General features: G+C 44.9%; 1 protein-coding gene across 1 annotated transcript; it reads right to left on the bottom strand.

The window, feature by feature from the left end:
- Nucleotides 1-10,888: 10,888 nt before the first annotated feature.
- edem2 (ER degradation enhancer, mannosidase alpha-like 2) lies at nucleotides 10,889-17,155 on the bottom strand. Its single transcript, XM_028011542.1, has 11 exons — nucleotides 16,944-17,155; nucleotides 16,136-16,246; nucleotides 15,406-15,445; nucleotides 15,160-15,265; nucleotides 14,967-15,092; nucleotides 14,443-14,654; nucleotides 14,230-14,371; nucleotides 13,585-13,709; nucleotides 13,373-13,517; nucleotides 12,100-12,221; nucleotides 10,889-12,015 (listed from the first exon to the last, which is right to left on the bottom strand). Exons 1-11 carry the CDS (start codon nucleotides 17,138-17,140, stop codon nucleotides 11,545-11,547), a joined length of 1,797 nt encoding a protein of 598 aa, XP_027867343.1. The 5' UTR covers nucleotides 17,141-17,155; the 3' UTR covers nucleotides 10,889-11,544.
- Between the last annotated feature and the right edge of the window lie 915 nt (nucleotides 17,156-18,070).

Raw genomic sequence — 18,070 nt, 5'->3', positions numbered from 1 at the left:
CGGCCATCTTGGTAGGCAGTTGCTATGGAGTTGCTATGACAACAGTAATTGTTACCGGCCCCAGACCTAGGGGGAATCTGGGCCGGCACAAGCGATGCACAGGCAGGATGCGCTGTGGACCTGTGAATGATGAGGAACAGACACGTTAATACGTTGTGCCTTGCTCTGCTGGCAGCCATTTATTATTGACTTCAACAGTCTTAAACATTCAGTCATTCCATTTAAACACAAATATCAAACTATCCTTGCTTTGACAATATCACAAAACATCATAACATTGGGATAGTATTCATGTCAAAATACACTGTCATCGTCTTTCACTTCAAAACAGCTCAAAATACAAATTTTTTTTATTTTTTTTTATTTATTTATTTCGAACAGACTTTAAAACAATCAAAAAGAAAATAAAATAAAATGGAATGAAACAACTTAAGAAATAAAATATGAAACAAATTATTATGCCCATGTGACATGCAAAATTTTTCTGTTCGAAAAGGAGCAGGTAGAAGATACATCTTATAATGTCCTGCCCCTTTCCTACTTGTCAATGTATTTACAATGAACTGTCATAACATCAAAAAGAAAATTTTTTCCATTTTTCCATCATGTATAACTATACAAAATTATTTTAAGTACTATTTATATCATCAATTACATTATAGCCTATTGGATATTAAACATCTTATACAGCATATTTTGAAATGAGCTCTGCTTTAATCAGCTTTTTAAATTGGTTTACATTTGTAATTTGTTTTAACTCATCATTCAATCCATTCCAGACATTTACTCCACACACAGATAAACAAAAACTCTTCCTTGTTGTTCTAATATGTTGTTTTTTAAAATATCCTTCACCTCTTAGATAATACCCACCCTCTCTGTCAGCAAACATTTCCTGTATACTGTGTGGAAGTTTTTGATGTCTGACCTTAAACATGAATTGTGTCGTTTTAAATGTTACCAGGTCCCAGAATTTCAGTATATTTGATTTAATAAATAACTGGTTTGTGTGTTCCCAGTATCCCACTTTATGTAATATTCGGATGGATTGTTTTTGTAAGAGGTATAATTGCTGTAAATTTGTTTTGTATGTATTCCCCCAGACTTCCACACAATATGTCAGGTGTGGTGCAATGAGTGTATTATATAGAATAAACAAAGATTTATAGTCTAGTACGAAGTTAATTCTTCTTATAACAGCAACACTCTTGGCTATTTTAGATTTTACTTGTCCGATGTGTGGTTTCCAGCTGAATTTATTATCTAATGTGACACCCAAGAATTTTATTTCATGTACTTCTTCTAAATTAACACTGTCAATTGATATTTTAATTGGATTATTTTCCTGTTTTTTATTGTTTCCGAATATCATAAATTTGGTTTTATCTAAATTTACAAATAATTTATTGTTTTTGAGCCAATGCTGTAATTTTTCTATTTCTGTGTTGATCACTTTAGAGAGTTGTTGAATGTTTTCTCCGGTACAGAAGATACTTGTATCATCTGCAAATATAATATATTTTATAAGATTTGATATTTTAACTATGTCATTTATATACAAAATGAACAATTTGGGTCCCAAAACTGATCCCTGCGGAACTCCACAGGTTATGTTGAGTACATCTGATTTCTGACCATCTAATTCTACAAATTGTTTCCTATCTCCAATTGACCTCTTGGTTTGCAATATTGTTAATAACCTGAGTAATACAAACAAATACTCTTTTGTAAAATAAAATAAAATAAAGTGCAACATAATAACTCATTACGTGTGCCTGTCTCTGAGTGTATGTCATTCATTGCAAAATAAACTTAATGTTCATCAAAATAATAACTTCCCATCACCAAAGACAGTAATAACTCTAATGCCCATTCATACTATTAAGGAAGAATAATTATAAATTAACTTTGGAAAAAAGTTTGGCTCTCTCTCTTCCTCTGATCCCGGGTCCTCTCAGCGGGCAACGTGCAGCCACAAGGAAACAACAACACTGCGCGTTGACGTCACAGAATCACAGAGTTTAGTCCCATACAAGGCAACGTATTAATTAACAACAAAACTGCAGAGGAACAGAGATATACATTTTACCTGAAACAGGAAAAAAATAGAGAAGGAAAAACAAAGAAAAGGCAAAGACGCGTCTTTGGAGAGAGCTGATGCAAAAAAGCAATATAGTGTCAGTTATACTGAAGGTGTGTCTTTCCTTTTTAATATATTCAATTAAGGCGTACCTCTAGTTGGCCAACTGGAAGCTACCTTGGACACTCAGAGAAATGGTTTATTATTAACTGCGCATGCGCGGGCAGAGACCATAGAAGTTTCCTCGTTTGTTCATTCACTCACAGTAGCGCCCTCTACTGACTAGGTAGTCATTGACATGAGTCAGTTAATGTTAGACAGTTGTTCTAATCATCTTAAAATAATCTTTTCAAAAATGGGGGTGTCTGTTTTAGTAACTGTTAGGTGAAATGTATATATTATCATATATTTGTTGTTTCCTTTATAACAATAGTGTTTCATATTTGATGTTCCTTGATTGTTTTCTTTTCCCTGCACATAAAGACTGTTTCTGTATGTTTTGATCTACTTTATCTCCATCTTCACAAGAGGGCCTCCCTGAAGATAAGCAGTGATAACCGAGCTCACAGGGTTTATTACTCACCAGGAACTTCTTCTTCCTTTGAACGGTTAGATAGCTGACGAATCGTCGCCTTGAAGATATACGACCTGTTCTGTTTTTACTCTGTGTTTAATGCAAGATAACATGTGTTTAGTTAGTGATTGTCATTAGCACTGCAACTAAAATGCTTTGTCCCCACCCCTTAGAGCTGCAGTGCTCTCTGTGATAGGGACTCTGAAAGTAATAAAAAGAGAGGAGCGGACAAATGTGTTTCAGAGCGGTTGGAGATTGTAACTGTAAACACATCTCTGTCCGTTCTCCTCGCGAGATCAAAAGAATCTAACTCTCTTGTCTTTTCTGTGTTTGTTCAACTTGTCTTTAATAGGTGTCAAACCTGACAGTAACACATTAATTTCTAGATCCACTACATAAACAAGCCACAAGTTACTCGCTGCCTCTGTGTAATACTAAGATAAATATCAGTGATATTTACTGCAGTACTTACTGCCTAACTAGCAGCGTTAGCCTAGCTAGTGTAGCTTTTATCTGCTAGCTAAGAGGACACATAGCCTCTGTGTTTCTACTTGTTCTCCATCTGCCAGTCAGCAGAACCTCATTGTTCACATGAAGAGTTCGTACATATTTTATAAATCTGTTTAAATGTTGATGTTAAGCGGCCATGTTGGATAAACTCTTCCTGCTCACTAGCATTGAGCTGCAGTAGCAGATCAGCGGCGGCTCGTCCACATCGTCGGACATGTTTCATTCTCCGTCTCATGCAACAGCAGCCAGGGTCTGCTGTGCTTTGTGGTGCGTTCTCCTACCAAGATGGCGGATCAGTGGCGTCGATCACTTGTGGGAACTGTAATCAATTCCACCACCGACAGCCAGCCCAGATGCTAGCTGCGTACTGTAAACTGGTTTCCTCCCAGTAGGCTGTGAGTGGAACCAGAACCGTCAGGTCGGGTAGAACACCTGCGCCGGTATCTCCTTCCATCTGCTGGTCCGGGTCCAGAAGCCTGAAATGTTTCACATGTGCCTGTAATCTCTTCCCAAGCGGAACATGACGGATCGTTTTGGTTCTGGCACAGAATCACAGTTTCAGCTGGGAAGGTCCGGGATCTGTTGGCTCCGTTTCCAAACTGTGTTTAAGTCCAAAGATGGAGCAGAAGATCTGGATATTCAACCCGAACCGGCCCGGTTTCACCAGAAATGGACCGCAGCACATCCATGAGGATCCAGGTTTTGCTTTCCTGACCCAGAACTTATCAGAACCAAACCTGCTACGTTTAACAGAACCGCTTCTCCTCAACAGACAAAAGGAAAGTTGAGCTTCACAGAATCACTGGAGCCAATCAAACCTTCAGACCGGCAGCCCAATCAATCAATCAATCAATCAATCAATCAATCAATCAATAGATCTAGAGCTATAGATCTAGATGTACAGATATAGAGTTACGGATCTAGAGCTACAGACGTAGAGTCAGGACAGCTTCAGTTCTGCATCAGAACCAGAACCAAACATGGAGAAGCAGCATTCAGCTTCTATACTCTACAGATCTGGAACAAACTTCCAGAAAACTGAAAAGCAGCTGATTAGAGCTGATTTCAATTAATAATCAATGAAACATTGATCAATATATTTAATGATGATTTTATGATGAAACTCAACAAAATCTTTGTATGACTTTTTTTACATTAATTATGTAAAGCACTTTAAATAAACCGGACGGTTTGATTGATTGAATCATTAATTGATTGATTGATTGAATAATTGATTGATTAATTGTTTGATTGATTGATTGAATAATTGATTGATTGATTGAATAATTGATTGAATAATTGATTGAATAATTGATTGATTGATTGACTGATTGATTGATTGATTGATTGATTGATTGATTGATTGATTGATTGATTGATTGGAGCCTATAAACCTGTCAGACTTCATTTCTTGTCCCCTTTCCAGGTTTTAATAAATTTCTTCAATCTGGATGAGGATTATTGTTTTTTCAATTATTGTTTTTTCAGATTATTGTTTTTTCCACATCAACATTTGAATCAGGTGCCCGGTTCTGATCCATTTTCTGCTCCGGGTTTTCACTGCCAGGCTGTTCGACACATTTCGGTTTCATTTGGATTATTTCCGTCCAAACGGCCCGACTTGTTGGACATTTAGAGGAAAAGAATCGATAGAAAACCCGATTCAGTCCGAGCAGCACCAGGAAGTCTGCAAGGCCAGCTTTTATTTTGATAGTCTGATAATTAGCCATCTAATTTTCATATTAGCTAAATAGATTGCACCTAAATATTTAGTTGGGAACCTAAACTGTGAAGTATTCCGCTGGTTCCCATCAGAACTGGACCTGGTTCTGGTTTCTCCTCCCTCCATCTGGAACCGAGCGGACAGAAGAATCGGACTCCACCCTGCAGCCTGGAAGCATTTCAGGCTCTGAATCACCGAGACGCAGATTTGATCTCAGCAACGTTTCAGTGAGAAACTAGTTTATAAACCTCTAGTTTAATAAACTAGTTTAATAAACCGAATTATTAAACCTCTAGTTTAATAAACTTTTAGTTTTATAAACTAGTTCCGGTTAGTTCCGGTTTAACTAATAATAAACTGTATTAAACCTCTAGTTTAATAAACTTAGAGATTATTAAACCCGGTGGGACCCGGTTCTGTTTCCCTACAGGAACCAAAAGCTGCTTCTACATGTGAATCAATCATTTTGTAACTTTCTGGCTTCAGTTTTTTCTGAATCATCTGGACTTTAACCGGATTTCCTCGGTTCTCCTCATGATCCGTTTCTGTTTTGAATCTGATTGATTTTGGGTTATTGATTATTATGATTGATGGTTTTATTCCTTTGTGTTTTGCTCTCCAGGTTTCAGTCTTCGGTTTGTAACATGAGGACAAACTGTCCATTTGTGTCGCTGCTACGTTTCTATGGTAACTAGAATCAGGATCGTCTCAGCAGGTCAAAGGTCATCAAACAGAGAAACAGCTGAGATTCTGCTGGACCCGGTAACACCTCTCGCTCTCTCTCTGCCTGAAGCCTTGGCTGCTGCTGACCTTTGACCCCAGCCGTTATCGCTTCCCGCTCTGAGGCTCGGGAGGTCAGAGGTCAGCGCTCAGATGGTGTTTTGCTGTAAACCCAGAGGATCCAGTTTCTGTCAGAGCAATGAGCCGAGCGGCGAAACACGAGAGGCGAGGGTACAGCTGGCGTGAGACCCGGACCGGACCGGACCGGACCGGACCGTCTGGTTCCATTACATCAGTCCGGCTCATTTTCAGACCAAACCTCACCAGCAGCAGCTGCAGGGCGGTGATGCCTTCAGGGCCCATGCGACCGGGGACCCATGCGACCGGGCCCTCGGTGCCCCGGCTCAGCGAGTCTCTGCAGGGCGCGGCTCCTTCTGAATGACGCCGTGTTTCTGCTCCTCAACGGTTTCCAGGCCGACAAACAGACAAAGTTACATATGAGGGAAAAAATCAAGTTTTATGTGAAAAATGAGCCAAAAGAAACAGAGAAGAAACGTTGGAGTGTCAGATTGTTGCTGCAGCACGTTGCAGAAAAACAGAATTATTCTGTCATTTTTCAGTCGGATTTTAACCAAATAGTTTACTAAACTAAACTAATTCATAGTTTTGTTTAGTAAACTAAACTATGGATTTAGTTTACTCCCAACTAAATTCATATTCACAAACTAAATATTTAGTTTAACAGTAAATATTTATTCTCTAAATATTTGGCTTGTTAAAGACATTTTTGGGTTCTCAGTAAATATTTTGGTCATATTCAAAGCAGCATGTGGAAGTGGACTATCAAAATAAAAGCCTTTTCAGATTTTACATCTTCAGTCAGAAACTGAAAAATGTTTCCAGATTTTTTATCTTCAATAAATTAACCCGTGACTCGTTAAATCTGCAAGCGGCTTCACAAAAAAACAAGTCCAAAGCTGCTTATAATAATCACACTGGGTACCGAAACTCAAATTAGTTCCTGTTTTTCCAGCAACAAAATGCAGGTCTCCCTCCATTGTTGATGTTTCTGTCGCTGCTGATACTGTCGCACAGAAACAGCCGTCACTGAGGAAATAAAATTAAATTACAAAATTAAATAGCAACGCAAAGTGGCTTTGATAAGTAACTGTAGTCTGACTACTGGATTTGAAAAAGCAACGCGTTAGATTACTGGTTGCTGAGAAAAATGGTCCGACGGCAACGATACTAAGTAACAGGCTACTGACGTCACTGGCTGCGGGTCCATCTGAGGTTCTGGTTCTGCAGTTTGTGGGTCCCAGAGTCAGAACCAGAGCCGGAGAGGAGCAGATTGATCCAAACATCATGTGAACAGAATGTGACCCGGCCCGGCCCAAAGCGTTCTGCTGTCACCGACTGGCTGCTAATGACTAACAGATGGCCGAGTGTTTCTCCCTCTGTGAGGGGCGACTGGCCCAAACGGGCCAGAACCGGGACCCATAAGAACAAGAACTGTCTGGAAATGAATGGAAATCCCCACAAGGAGAGAAAGACATAATGTGTGTGTGTGCGTGTGTGTTGGGTGTGTGTGTGTGTTGGGTGTGTGTGTGGGTGTGTGTGTGTGTTGGGTGGGTGTGTGTGTTGGGTGTGTGTGTGTGTTGGGTGTGTGTGTTGGGTGTGTGTGTTGGGTGTGTGTGTTGGGTGTGTGTGTGTGTTGGGTGTGTGTGTGTGTTGGGTGTGTGTGTGGGTGTGTGTGTGTGTTGGGTGGGTGTGTGTGTTGGGTGTGTGTGTTGGGTGGGTGTGTGTGTTGGGTGGGTGTGTGTGTTGGGTGTGTGTGTGTGTGTGTGTGTGTTGGGTGTGTGTGTGTGGGTGGGTGTGTGTGTTGGGTGTGTGTGTGTGTTGGGTGTGTGTGTTGGGTGTGTGTGTGTGTGTGTGTTGGGTGTGTGTTGGGTGTGTGTGTGTGGGTGGGTGTGTGTGTGTGGGTGGGTGTGTGTGTTGGGTGTGTGTGTGTGTGTGTGTTGGGTGTGTGTTGGGTGTGTGTGTGTGGGTGGGTGTGTGTGTGTGGGTGGGTGTGTGTGTTGGGTGTGTGTGTGTGTGTGTGTGTTGGGTGTGTGTTGGGTGTGTGTGTGTGGGTGGGTGTGTGTGTGTGGGTGGGTGTGTGTGTTGGGTGGGTGTGTGTGTTGGGTGTGTGTGTGTGTGTGTGTGTGTTGGGTGGGTGTGTGTGTTGGGTGTGTGTGTTGGGTGGGTGTGTGTGTTGGGTGGGTGTGTGTGTTGGGTGTGTGTGTGTGTGTGTGTGTGTTGGGTGTGTGTGTGTGGGTGGGTGTGTGTGTTGGGTGTGTGTGTGTGTGCGTGTGTGTTGGGTGTGTGTGTGTGTTGGGTGTGTGTGTTGGGTGTGTGTGTGTGTGTGTGTGTGTTGGGTGTGTGTTGGGTGTGTGTGTGTGGGTGGGTGTGTGTGTGTGGGTGGGTGTGTGTGTTGGGTGTGTGTGTGTGTGTGTGTGTGTTGGGTGTGTGTGTGTGTGTGTGTGTTGGGTGTGTGTTGGGTGTGTGTGTGTGTGTGGGTGGGTGTGTGTGTTGGGTGTGTGTTTCTCTCTCTCATGCAACATTATGTAATGACTGAGCCAACCATCTTCATCTTCATCATCATCATGGACCTGTCTGCACATGATCCCTGATGATGTCATAGGTACAGGAAGTGGACCCTCCTTAGAGACATCAGGCAGCCGGACCCCGCCCAGTAACCAGAGCGTCTGGAACTGGTTTGTGCTTTAACTGGTCCGTTTGGTCAGAGAAGAGTCGCTGATCTACAGTCAGGCTGACGCTGCGGCCCCAGCGGCTCCTCCCATCCCTCAGGAAGCTCCAGGTGTTTCCAGAGCGCCGCCGTAAGTAAAGCAGCAGAACAGCGGCGGCGTCACCCAGCAGGTCTGAGGCCCAGACCATCACCTGCCACCACCATGCCTGTTTTTTTTTTTTCTCCTTCAATCTGTCCAAACAGCCAAACTGGACGAGTCATTTCCTGATCATCCTGTCACGACCTTTAACCCTTACAGGTCACAACTATTATGCAGAATTTACTTTCATTCACGTTTCCATGTTTCTAAAAAAACAACCAGGTTGTTGTTTTGGTGTCTGGAAAACGAGACTTTTCAAAAACTTACAGAATGAAATGTCACAAATCAGCAGGGACTGCCCGTTACCTAGCAACCACACCCCATAACCTAGCAACCCACGCTGAGCTCCAGTCTGTGGTCAGCTGGTTTTCCTGCTGTACAGTGGCTGCTGGAAAAGACCAGAATTTTGTTGTCGACTCACCAAACAAACCAGTTGCTGCGTTCTGGTTGGTTGTGCAGGAGGCTCCACTTCTGCTCTTCTAAGCTGTACAGGCAGGGGAGCTGCCAGGAATCTTGGGCCCCCTAACAAAACCTTAAATTGGGCCCCCCATGCAGCTGCTGTTGCAATTTCCTGAGTCTATCTGACCCATCAAAAGCGTCACAATTTTAAAGTCTTGTTTTCTTTGGTCCAATACTGATACTAGCACAATATTTACTGTTCATGAATTTCACATCCAACAGTCCACATACAGTTTTAGTTTTAGATTTTTAAATGTCTCTCTCCACCAGCAACAGTCAAAAGCAACATGCAAAATATACATAAAACAATCCAGACTTCTCAAAAAATGCTATGTAGTTGCATTTTATTCAAGCTGCAGTTTATAACTTTAATAAAAATGTTTTCTCCATATTTATTAAAACTGTCATCATGTCATGATGCCAGTTTGTTCTGAGACAGATAATCTGTGAAAACAATCAATCTCCTCCACCTGCTCCCTGAGCTGCTATTGCTAGCTAAAGTAAAGCAACGTTCCGACCAAAACAACCAATCAGAACCAGGAGGAGGGTCTTAGCGCTGTCAATCAACCTCATTCACTCGCTGCTAAATGTGCTAAAGGTGGAGAAACATTTATCGTTATTGCTAGCTACAGCACAGCACAGAGCAAGGGGAAGGAGGAGCAGCACCACATGAGATTGTGATTGACAGCGCTAAAACTCTCCTGACTCTGATTGGTTGTTTCTAGAGAGAACTGGGAGAAAGCAGAGGAAATAGATTTTTCACAGATTATCTCTCATGCCAAACTGTCACAACATAATGACAGTTTTAACAAATATGTAAAAAAATATTTTTATAAAAGTTAGTGCAGCTTTAATTTGACTAGGAGAGGAGAGAGGACGGGTCAGGAGGTCAGAGCTGCTGCTGACTGACTCACCTGTTGTTAAGAGGTAAAAGGTACAGAGACAAGTTCAATATATAAATATGTTGGTCATTTATTTCTTTAATTTATTAAATGTTAGTGAATTGGAGGCCAACAGCCTGTAGCTAAGCTAACTATGCTACATGGTTGATAATCTCTCAGTCTACCCAGGTCTCAGAGAAAAACTGGGTTATAAATTAACACTTTTACCTTTTTCTCTCTCTTATCTCTATTTTTTCAAAACCTAACTTTATAATTTTTCTTAGCAGCATCATAACAGCCACAGTCGTTCTTGTTTTCCACTGACTGCTGCTGAACATCGTCACCGTCAAGCAGGAACCAACCATTTCCTGCAGATCCAGGAGGTTCAGGGTGAATATGGATGTTTTTCTGGGAGCGCTAACATTTCATTTTTACTGCTAAAACAATTTTAGAAAACACAATATGATTCATTTTGTAATTGACAGGGCCCCAATTTTTTAAAATTTCTATGATCAAAAAAAGAAAATTGTGGAGGCCCCCCTGTTGCTCAGGGGCCCTTAGGATTGTCCTAACTCTGTGAACAGGTGCATAATTTATCATCTGTTTCATGTAAAAGTGCAAATGTTGAGTTGTGGGTGTGGCCAGAAGCGGTTTGTCTGGATTTAAAGAGACAGAGACCCTAAAACGTCCCAACAGGCAGAACTGAGCAGAATGAAATCTGATCATCTAAAAATATTTTGTGCAGAGATTAATGAACATGTTTTGTTTAGGCCACATCCTGACGTGATCCAGGAAGTGAAACCTTTAATGGTCCGGTCCGCTCAGCGTCCCGATGCTACGTCACGACCTGAAGCTCGTTATGATCCGCAGACGTTCATCCAATCAAACACAACAAGGACTAAAGGAGTTTTGATTCTGGTACCGGCGGGCCCTCCAGGGTAACAACAAACACTTTTCATCTTTAAAAGGAGCTGAAAAGTCTTTGCCTAACGAGCAAAGCCCTTCAGGGGAAACTAGATCAGATTCAGGGAGGTTCTGGTTCTGGGTCGGGTCAAGTCTCGCTCAGTTTAATGTTTACCAAATGCTGAGCAGAGCAGCAGAACGGCGCCGAGTTTCACTGAGAGGCCCTGGAATCGAACCAGAGACCTGAACTACAACCTCCGATGTCTGACTTTAATCCTGGATGTTGTTTCTGCTGAACAGAACCAGAACCAGAACCAGAACCTTCTCTGGGTTTAAAGTTTCTAAACTAACGACCTGTGGTCTCCTCCTCAGGAAATCCCCTCAGTGTTTGTTAGTCTAAATATTTAAAGAAAACTGATCAGAAACTCAAAGCCAGCTCAGATGTCTCCCTCTGGTGGCCATTTTGCGATACTGCAGCTACAAACTCACCAGAGGAGCCGCTGCGCCCCCTGCAGTCTGCAGCCTGAATAAACTCAGGTGTGGTTTTATTTTGACAAAGTGCAGGAAATGTTTTGCATTTAATTTAAATGTTTGTTATTTTTCAGTCAAATCACTGAAACTAAACCCAGATTAGTTTGGATCCTGGTTCTGATTTCCTACAAACCTCCAGGAGAGAAAAGAGTCTGAAAACTCAGAAACATTTTAATAAATAAAAATAAACTTTAAACTGATGTCCGTCAGTCCGGAGGCGCCTCAGAGTCCAGGAGCTCCTTGAGGGCGTCGCCCACCTGCAGTCAATCAGAGCCTCAGGTGTTATCAGAGAATACCTGGCCCAGGACGGCGAGCCGAGCGCCGAACGGCTGAACGGGGCAGGAGAGAGGGGGCGGGGCCTTCTTCTCTCCGGGCTTCAGAGCGATGCTCTCTGATTGGGTGGGGGGAGGGTCCTCTGTCTGAGCGGCGGGCGGCTCCGATTGGCCGGCGGGCGCAGTCAGCCCCAGCAGCAGGTGCTGCAGCTCGCGGCGCTCCTGCGCGTGGCGGCTGCAGCAGTGCAGCGCCGCCGGGTCCAGAGGATGAGCCTCGGTGTTGAAGACGAACCCCCCAGCCCCCAGAACACACTGGCCGCTGGCTCCGCCCCCCTCCCACGACCCATCCCCCTCCGCCCCCCCGCCGTGCAGGAAGTGGGCGGGGTCAAAGAGCAGGTACAGGTATTTGACGGTTTCAGCCAGGAAGAACGACTCCATCCTGTTATCCAGCTGGTGATCCCGGAGATCTTTGACCTGCAGAGGAAGAGGAGCAGACTGAGCCTTCATCACCTCATCACAGGTGAGGTGACCTGCTGACTCAGAGGTCAGGTGACTCACGCTGGCGTAGCCGCATGGCGTCTTGGCGATGCGTTCGATGGACTCCACGGCGTCCAGGCCGAACTGCAGGTAGGTGTGATCACCTGTGGCTCTGAACAGGTACATGGCGCTCTCCATCAGCTCTGGAATGAAAACAGTTTCTTCATTAAAGTTCCTGAAAACGACGACGAGTCGAAGAGGTCCGGCTTTCTGATCGGACGGACTGGAGGAATGAATCCAGAATCGGATCAGGCGGAAGGTTCTGGATGTTTTCTGGGAAGTTTTGCTCCACAGAAACATCATCATAGCATAGATCTACGCTATGATGAAGCGTAGATCTATAACGACCTGAGGATCAACACAGAGCAAAGCAGAGCCAGAAATGTTGACCTGTTGCCGTGGTTACGACAAGAAATGCACTGATTAAATATTGATATCTGTATCAGTCCCAATGTTCAAAAAAATTCTAGATCAGGTATCGGTGACATTGTAACCGATCAATAAGAACAGATCTATTCAGTCTAGTTCTATGATTTCAACTTTTAGTAAACAACAGCGAACAGAATTAAAATATTTCAGCAAATAATCCAAAAACCTGCAAAGAGAAAAATAACAGGAAACAAAAACTATTCGTCTGGTCTCACCCGGTCTCACCTGGTCCCAGTGGGTCTCACCTGGTCTCAGTGGGTCTCACCTGGTCTCACCTGGTCTCACTTGGTCTCAGTGGGTCTCACCTGGTCTCACCTGGTCTCACCTGGTCTCACTTGGTCTCAGTGGGTCTCACCTGGTCTCACCCGGTCTCACCTGGTCTCAGTGGGTCTCACCTGGTCTCAGTGGGTCTCACCTGGTCTCACCTGGTCTCACTTGGTCTCAGTGGGTCTCACCTGGTCTCAGTGGGTCTCACCTGGTCTCACCTGGTCTCACTTGGTCTCAGTGGGTCTCACCTGGTCTCACTTGGTCTCAGTGGGTCTCACCTGGTCTCACCTGGTCTCACTTGGTCTCAGTGGGTCTCACCTGGTCTCACCCGGTCTCACCTGGTCTCAGTGGGTCTCACCTGGTCTCAGTGGGTCTCACCTGGTCTCACCTGGTCTCACTTGGTCTCAGTGGGTCTCACCTGGTCTCAGTGGGTCTCACCTGGTCTCACCTGGTCTCACTTGGTCTCAGTGGGTCTCACCTGGTCTCACTTGGTCTCAGTGGGTCTCACCTGGTCTCAGTGGGTCTCACCTGGTCTCACCTGGTCTCAGTGGGTCTCACCTGGTCTCAGTGGGTCTCACCTGGTCTCAGTGGGTCTCACCTGGTCTCAGTGGGTACCCCTCTCTCTTGTCCACTGTGTATCCCTGCGTGATGCTGTAGAACTCCGGCAGGCCTCCAAACTGCCTCCACACTGAGTAATAGTTCTGGAAGGTTCTGGCGGCGCTGTCCAGGTTTCCCAGCAGAGACTGAAACACAGACGGGCGGATGAAGGCTCGGCTCGCCGCCCGACCTCACGGTCCAGGTGTGCTGTACCTGCAGGCCGGGCCAGAAGGCCTCCAGGCTCTGGAACACCGGCATGGTGACGCTTCCTTTGTGCATCTGGACCCACAGGTACCAGTCATCAAAACGCGTGTAGTTCTGGATGGCCCGATCGTACGCTGAGGAAACACCAAGACACGGTGAGGGTTTACTGTGGTGGGCAGTGCTAATGCTAAAGCTAGCTGCGCTAATCAAAAACTAAATGCTCTAACTAAAAAGTCTCAGCGCCAACCATAAAGCTAGCTGTCCTAACTAAACAGCTAACGCTAAAGAGCTAAATGAACATTATATTTAGTGGAAGCTAACACAAAGGTGCTAACTTTAACCATTTTCTCTCAACCTAATAAGCTAGCTATGCTAAGCGTAAATCCTCAATAATAAAAATTCTGCTAAGACTAAATGTTAGCACAATCAGTATGGTGTTTAGCAGAAGCTAATTTTAGATTAATAACTTCAATCAAAGATGCTGAACTTTATTCTACTGAAAGTTTTCAAAACAACTAAAATAAATGAGCACTTCAGAATTTATGTGGAAAAATGTAATTAAAAAGCTAGAGGCTAACCATTAGCTCAAGCGCTAAAATGAGTTCCACTGCCGGTGGACCAGCAGAAGCGTTCTGGTTTCGGTCGGAGTTTTACCTCGGAACATGCTGAGAAGCTCCTGGTCCTGCAGCATGATGGCTCCTTTCACCAGATACTCAAAGTACGAGTCGACGCCGGCGCCGATGCCGGCATCCTGGGCCACCCACTTCCTGGTCACGATGTCGATGTGGTTCCCCACCTGAACGGGCAGAAACGGGTCGGTCCAAACTGCTGCTGATTCTTGTTTTGGATTCGGTTGCGTTCGGTTACCAGTCCGATGTCAGATCGGGTGTCCCACAGGGCGGTCAGCGCGCGCCGCGCCGCGCTCTCGAACGTCGGGTCGCCGGTGAGGCGGCTCAGCGCGGCGAACTCCAGGATGAAGGTTCCCACGCCGGCGGTGCAGGTGACCGGCGTCTCGCTGGGACTGACGCCGCGCAGCAGGTTCACGGTGCCGTACGGCATCCCGCTGGGCGTATCGAACGCTGCAGACAGTCAGGTCAAAGGTCAGCAGTACCTCTCCCACCAGAGGAGGAAACCTGGCAACACAGCCTAGCTTTTTCTGACTAAACGTTCTGACGGAGGTTCGGTCCGACCCGCTCTGGTTCCCTTCCTGTTCAGCTTGTCAAAGTTCTTCAAATGAACATTTGGGGCAAAAACTGGCTGGTGACACAATGCATTATGGGATACGTTTACCTTACTTTACTTCAAATGATCTAAATTCACTTTTAAATGATTCTGAAACTCTTTTACCAAAGTGAGGTTCTGTCAGAAGCCCGTTTGGGCCGCTATGGTACCTGGCAGCAGCTTGCGGGCCGCGTCCTCGGCCATCCGGAGCAGCGGGCCGGAACAGGGCCAGCCGGGCTCCAGTTCCATCCCGGCCCGACCCGCCAGCATGTGGGCCGACAGCAGGCCGCCCACCACTACCAAGACACAGTAGGTCAGCTCCTGATCCGCCCATCAGAACCAGAACCGGGCCACGGGCCTCACCTCTGATGTTGGTTTCAAACACCGACGCGTTGACGTCGATGTCGAAGTCTACGGTGTCCTGGAGGAGCGACGCCACGCGCTGGAACTCGGTCCGGTTCCCCAGAACCTGCAGAAGGAGGGAAGCATTTCAGCTTTGGACCGGACCGGACCGTTCCAGACCGGATCGGATCGCATCAGATCAGATCAGATCAGATCAGACAGGGTCAGACTGGACCGGACCGGGTCAGAACAGGTCTGGGTTCTCACCAGCAGCGTGTCCAAGGCGTCGATCAGAGTCAGAGAGAAACTGAACAGAGAAACACAGAAATGATTTAGTTTATTTTCTGTTAAAAGGATGAAAAGAAAAAAACAGATGATTTTTTAATAACTCAAACACATTAAAGCTGCAGAAGTTTTATAAAAATATTTTTGACATTTGTTGAAACTGTCGCTATTCTGAGACAATCTGTGAAAAACATCGATCTCCTCTGCCCCGGTGTTCCAACCAGCCAATCAGAGCCAGGAGGCGGGTCTTAGCGCTGTCAATCAATGTTTGCTACGCTGCAGTTAGCACAGCCTGCTGTGAATGCTAAAGCTAGTTAGCATAGCTACAGATGACGGAAGATACAGTTTTCCTGTAATGGTCGTTTCTGTGCCATTAGCACATTTAGCAGCGAGTACATGACGTGACTGACAGCGCTAAGACCCGCCTCCTGGCTCTGATTGGTTGTTTTGGTCGGGGGTTGCGTTTCTTCAACAGCAGCTCAGGAAGATCGATCTTTTCACAGATTATCTGTTTCATAACAAAATGTCCCAACATGGAGAAAAAATGTAAAAAACATTTTTATAAAAGTTAAAAACATGTTAACTTTTATAAACCTGAACCTTTACGTCTATAACAATCTAATTATTCAGCAAATCATGAGTAGATTTTACAATAAAATAAATAAAACCAGTTCTTTACAGGGAAACCCAGGCGTTGTGGGCGTGGCCTCACCTGCCCCAGGTGTCCTGTCCATCGCAGGTGAGTGGGCGGAGCTCATCGTAGGGGAAGGCGTTGTTCAGGTAGCTGTTGTAGGCGTGGTAGAACATGGACTTGATGCGCTGCCTGCATGTTGGAGTCAACACGGATCAGAACCGGGTGGATTCCAGAACCGTAGAGTGTAGATCTACACGCTGCAGAAGCTGCAGGGTGTAGATCTACAGCTGATAGAAGCTGAACGCACCAAACAGCATGAAATTACAAACTTCTACACATCACACGCTAACGGACAAATACAAACAATATGCAGGTTTACAAGAAAAATTATTTAGTTAAAATATTTTCATTATTACTAATTAAACATTTTTACACACAATTATTTATATTATACATGTTTTTACTATATATTATTATACAATATACATTATTATTGTTAAGATTATTTTAATGTCATTAGCCTAGCTTGATGTTTTTAGCCTAGCCTGATGTCATTAGCCTAGCTTGATGTTTTTAGCCTAGCCTGATGTCATTAGCCTAGTTTGTTGTTTTTAGCCTAGCCTGATGTCATTAGCCTAGCTTGATGTTTTTAGCCTAGCCTGATGGTTTCATTCTGGGAGAGGAAGCTGGAGGAACCAGAGAAAATCAACACCAGCAGAAAGGAGCTGGGATTCAAACCTCCGACCCTGATGCTGCAGCAGCTGCTCCGTGCAGCTCCGATCCGACACCAGAACCAGAACATACAGACCAGAACCAGAACCAGAGGAGACGGAAATCTGCTCTGACCCGCAGGCTCCGGTTCTGGACCAACACCTGTCCTGCTCACCTGACAGCCGCCATCTGCTCCTCTGAGAAGTGACGAGCCGCCGCGTCGCTCAGCGCGCACAGCAGCAGCAGCGCCGCGCAGACGGGAGCGCGCATGGACGCGGACAGACAGGTGGACACGGAGACAGAAAGTCCAACAACCACCAGAAGATCAGGACAACTGCTGCTGTCAGGAAGCAGGAAGTGGCGCCTGCGCATGCGTCATCTTTGTGCGCTGACGTTTATTGAATTGTTCCCACACGTCAACAAGCCGCCATATTGTGAAGGGCAACAAAGCCTTAAATGGACAGTTTATGTTCAAATCGAGGTTCTGCTCAGGGATTATGAGCAGTAAGTGTCCTACCTGAAGCAGAGGCCGCCTTCACGCTGATCAGAGATCAGCTGAACAGTTCAGACAAAACAAAACATTTAGATCAACGATCTAAAACCGATCGGCTCATTTTTTATTTTATTTTCTCTTCAGGAAATCATTCAATATTCAAAAAACATTTTTCTACGTGTACAAATCAAGATTTCTGACAACTAAACTTTATCAGTGTCTCATTTCACAATTTTAATATTTACAGCAATTAACAGTAACATTTTAGTGAGAGGGCTGCACAGTGGCGCAGTTGGTAGCACTGTTGCCTTGCAGCAAGAAGGTCCTGGGTTCGATTCCCGGCCGGGGTCTTTCTGCATGGAGTTTGCATGTTCTCCCTGTGCATGCGTGGGTTCTCTCCGGGTTCTCCGGCTTCCTCCCACAGTCCAAAAACATGACTGTCAGGTCAATTGGTTTCTCTAAATTCTCCCTAGGTGTGAGTGTGTGTGTGAATGGTTGTTTGTCCTGTATGTCTCTGTGTTGCCCTGCAACAGACTGGCGACCTGTCCAGGGTGAACCCCGCCTCTCGCCCGGAACGTAGCTGGAGAGGCACCAGCAACCCTCCCGACCCCATTAGGGACAAGGGTGAACGGAAAATGGATGGATGGATGGATGGATTTTAGTGAGAGAAAAAAAATCACTTTTAAATAATATTTTATCATATATTTATAGATGAGAGTTCCAAACTAAATATGTTTCATAATTGTAAATCGATGCCAGGTTCCAGTCAGAATGAAAGTGACGGATGAGTCAGAAGCAGATGAAACTGG

Source organism: Xiphophorus couchianus, chromosome 24 (genome assembly GCF_001444195.1).
Source record: "Xiphophorus couchianus chromosome 24, X_couchianus-1.0, whole genome shotgun sequence".
NCBI classification, from domain to species: domain Eukaryota; kingdom Metazoa; phylum Chordata; class Actinopteri; order Cyprinodontiformes; family Poeciliidae; genus Xiphophorus; species Xiphophorus couchianus.
Note: the sequence above shows the minus strand (reverse complement) of the source record. Positions and strands in the feature narration are given on the sequence as shown.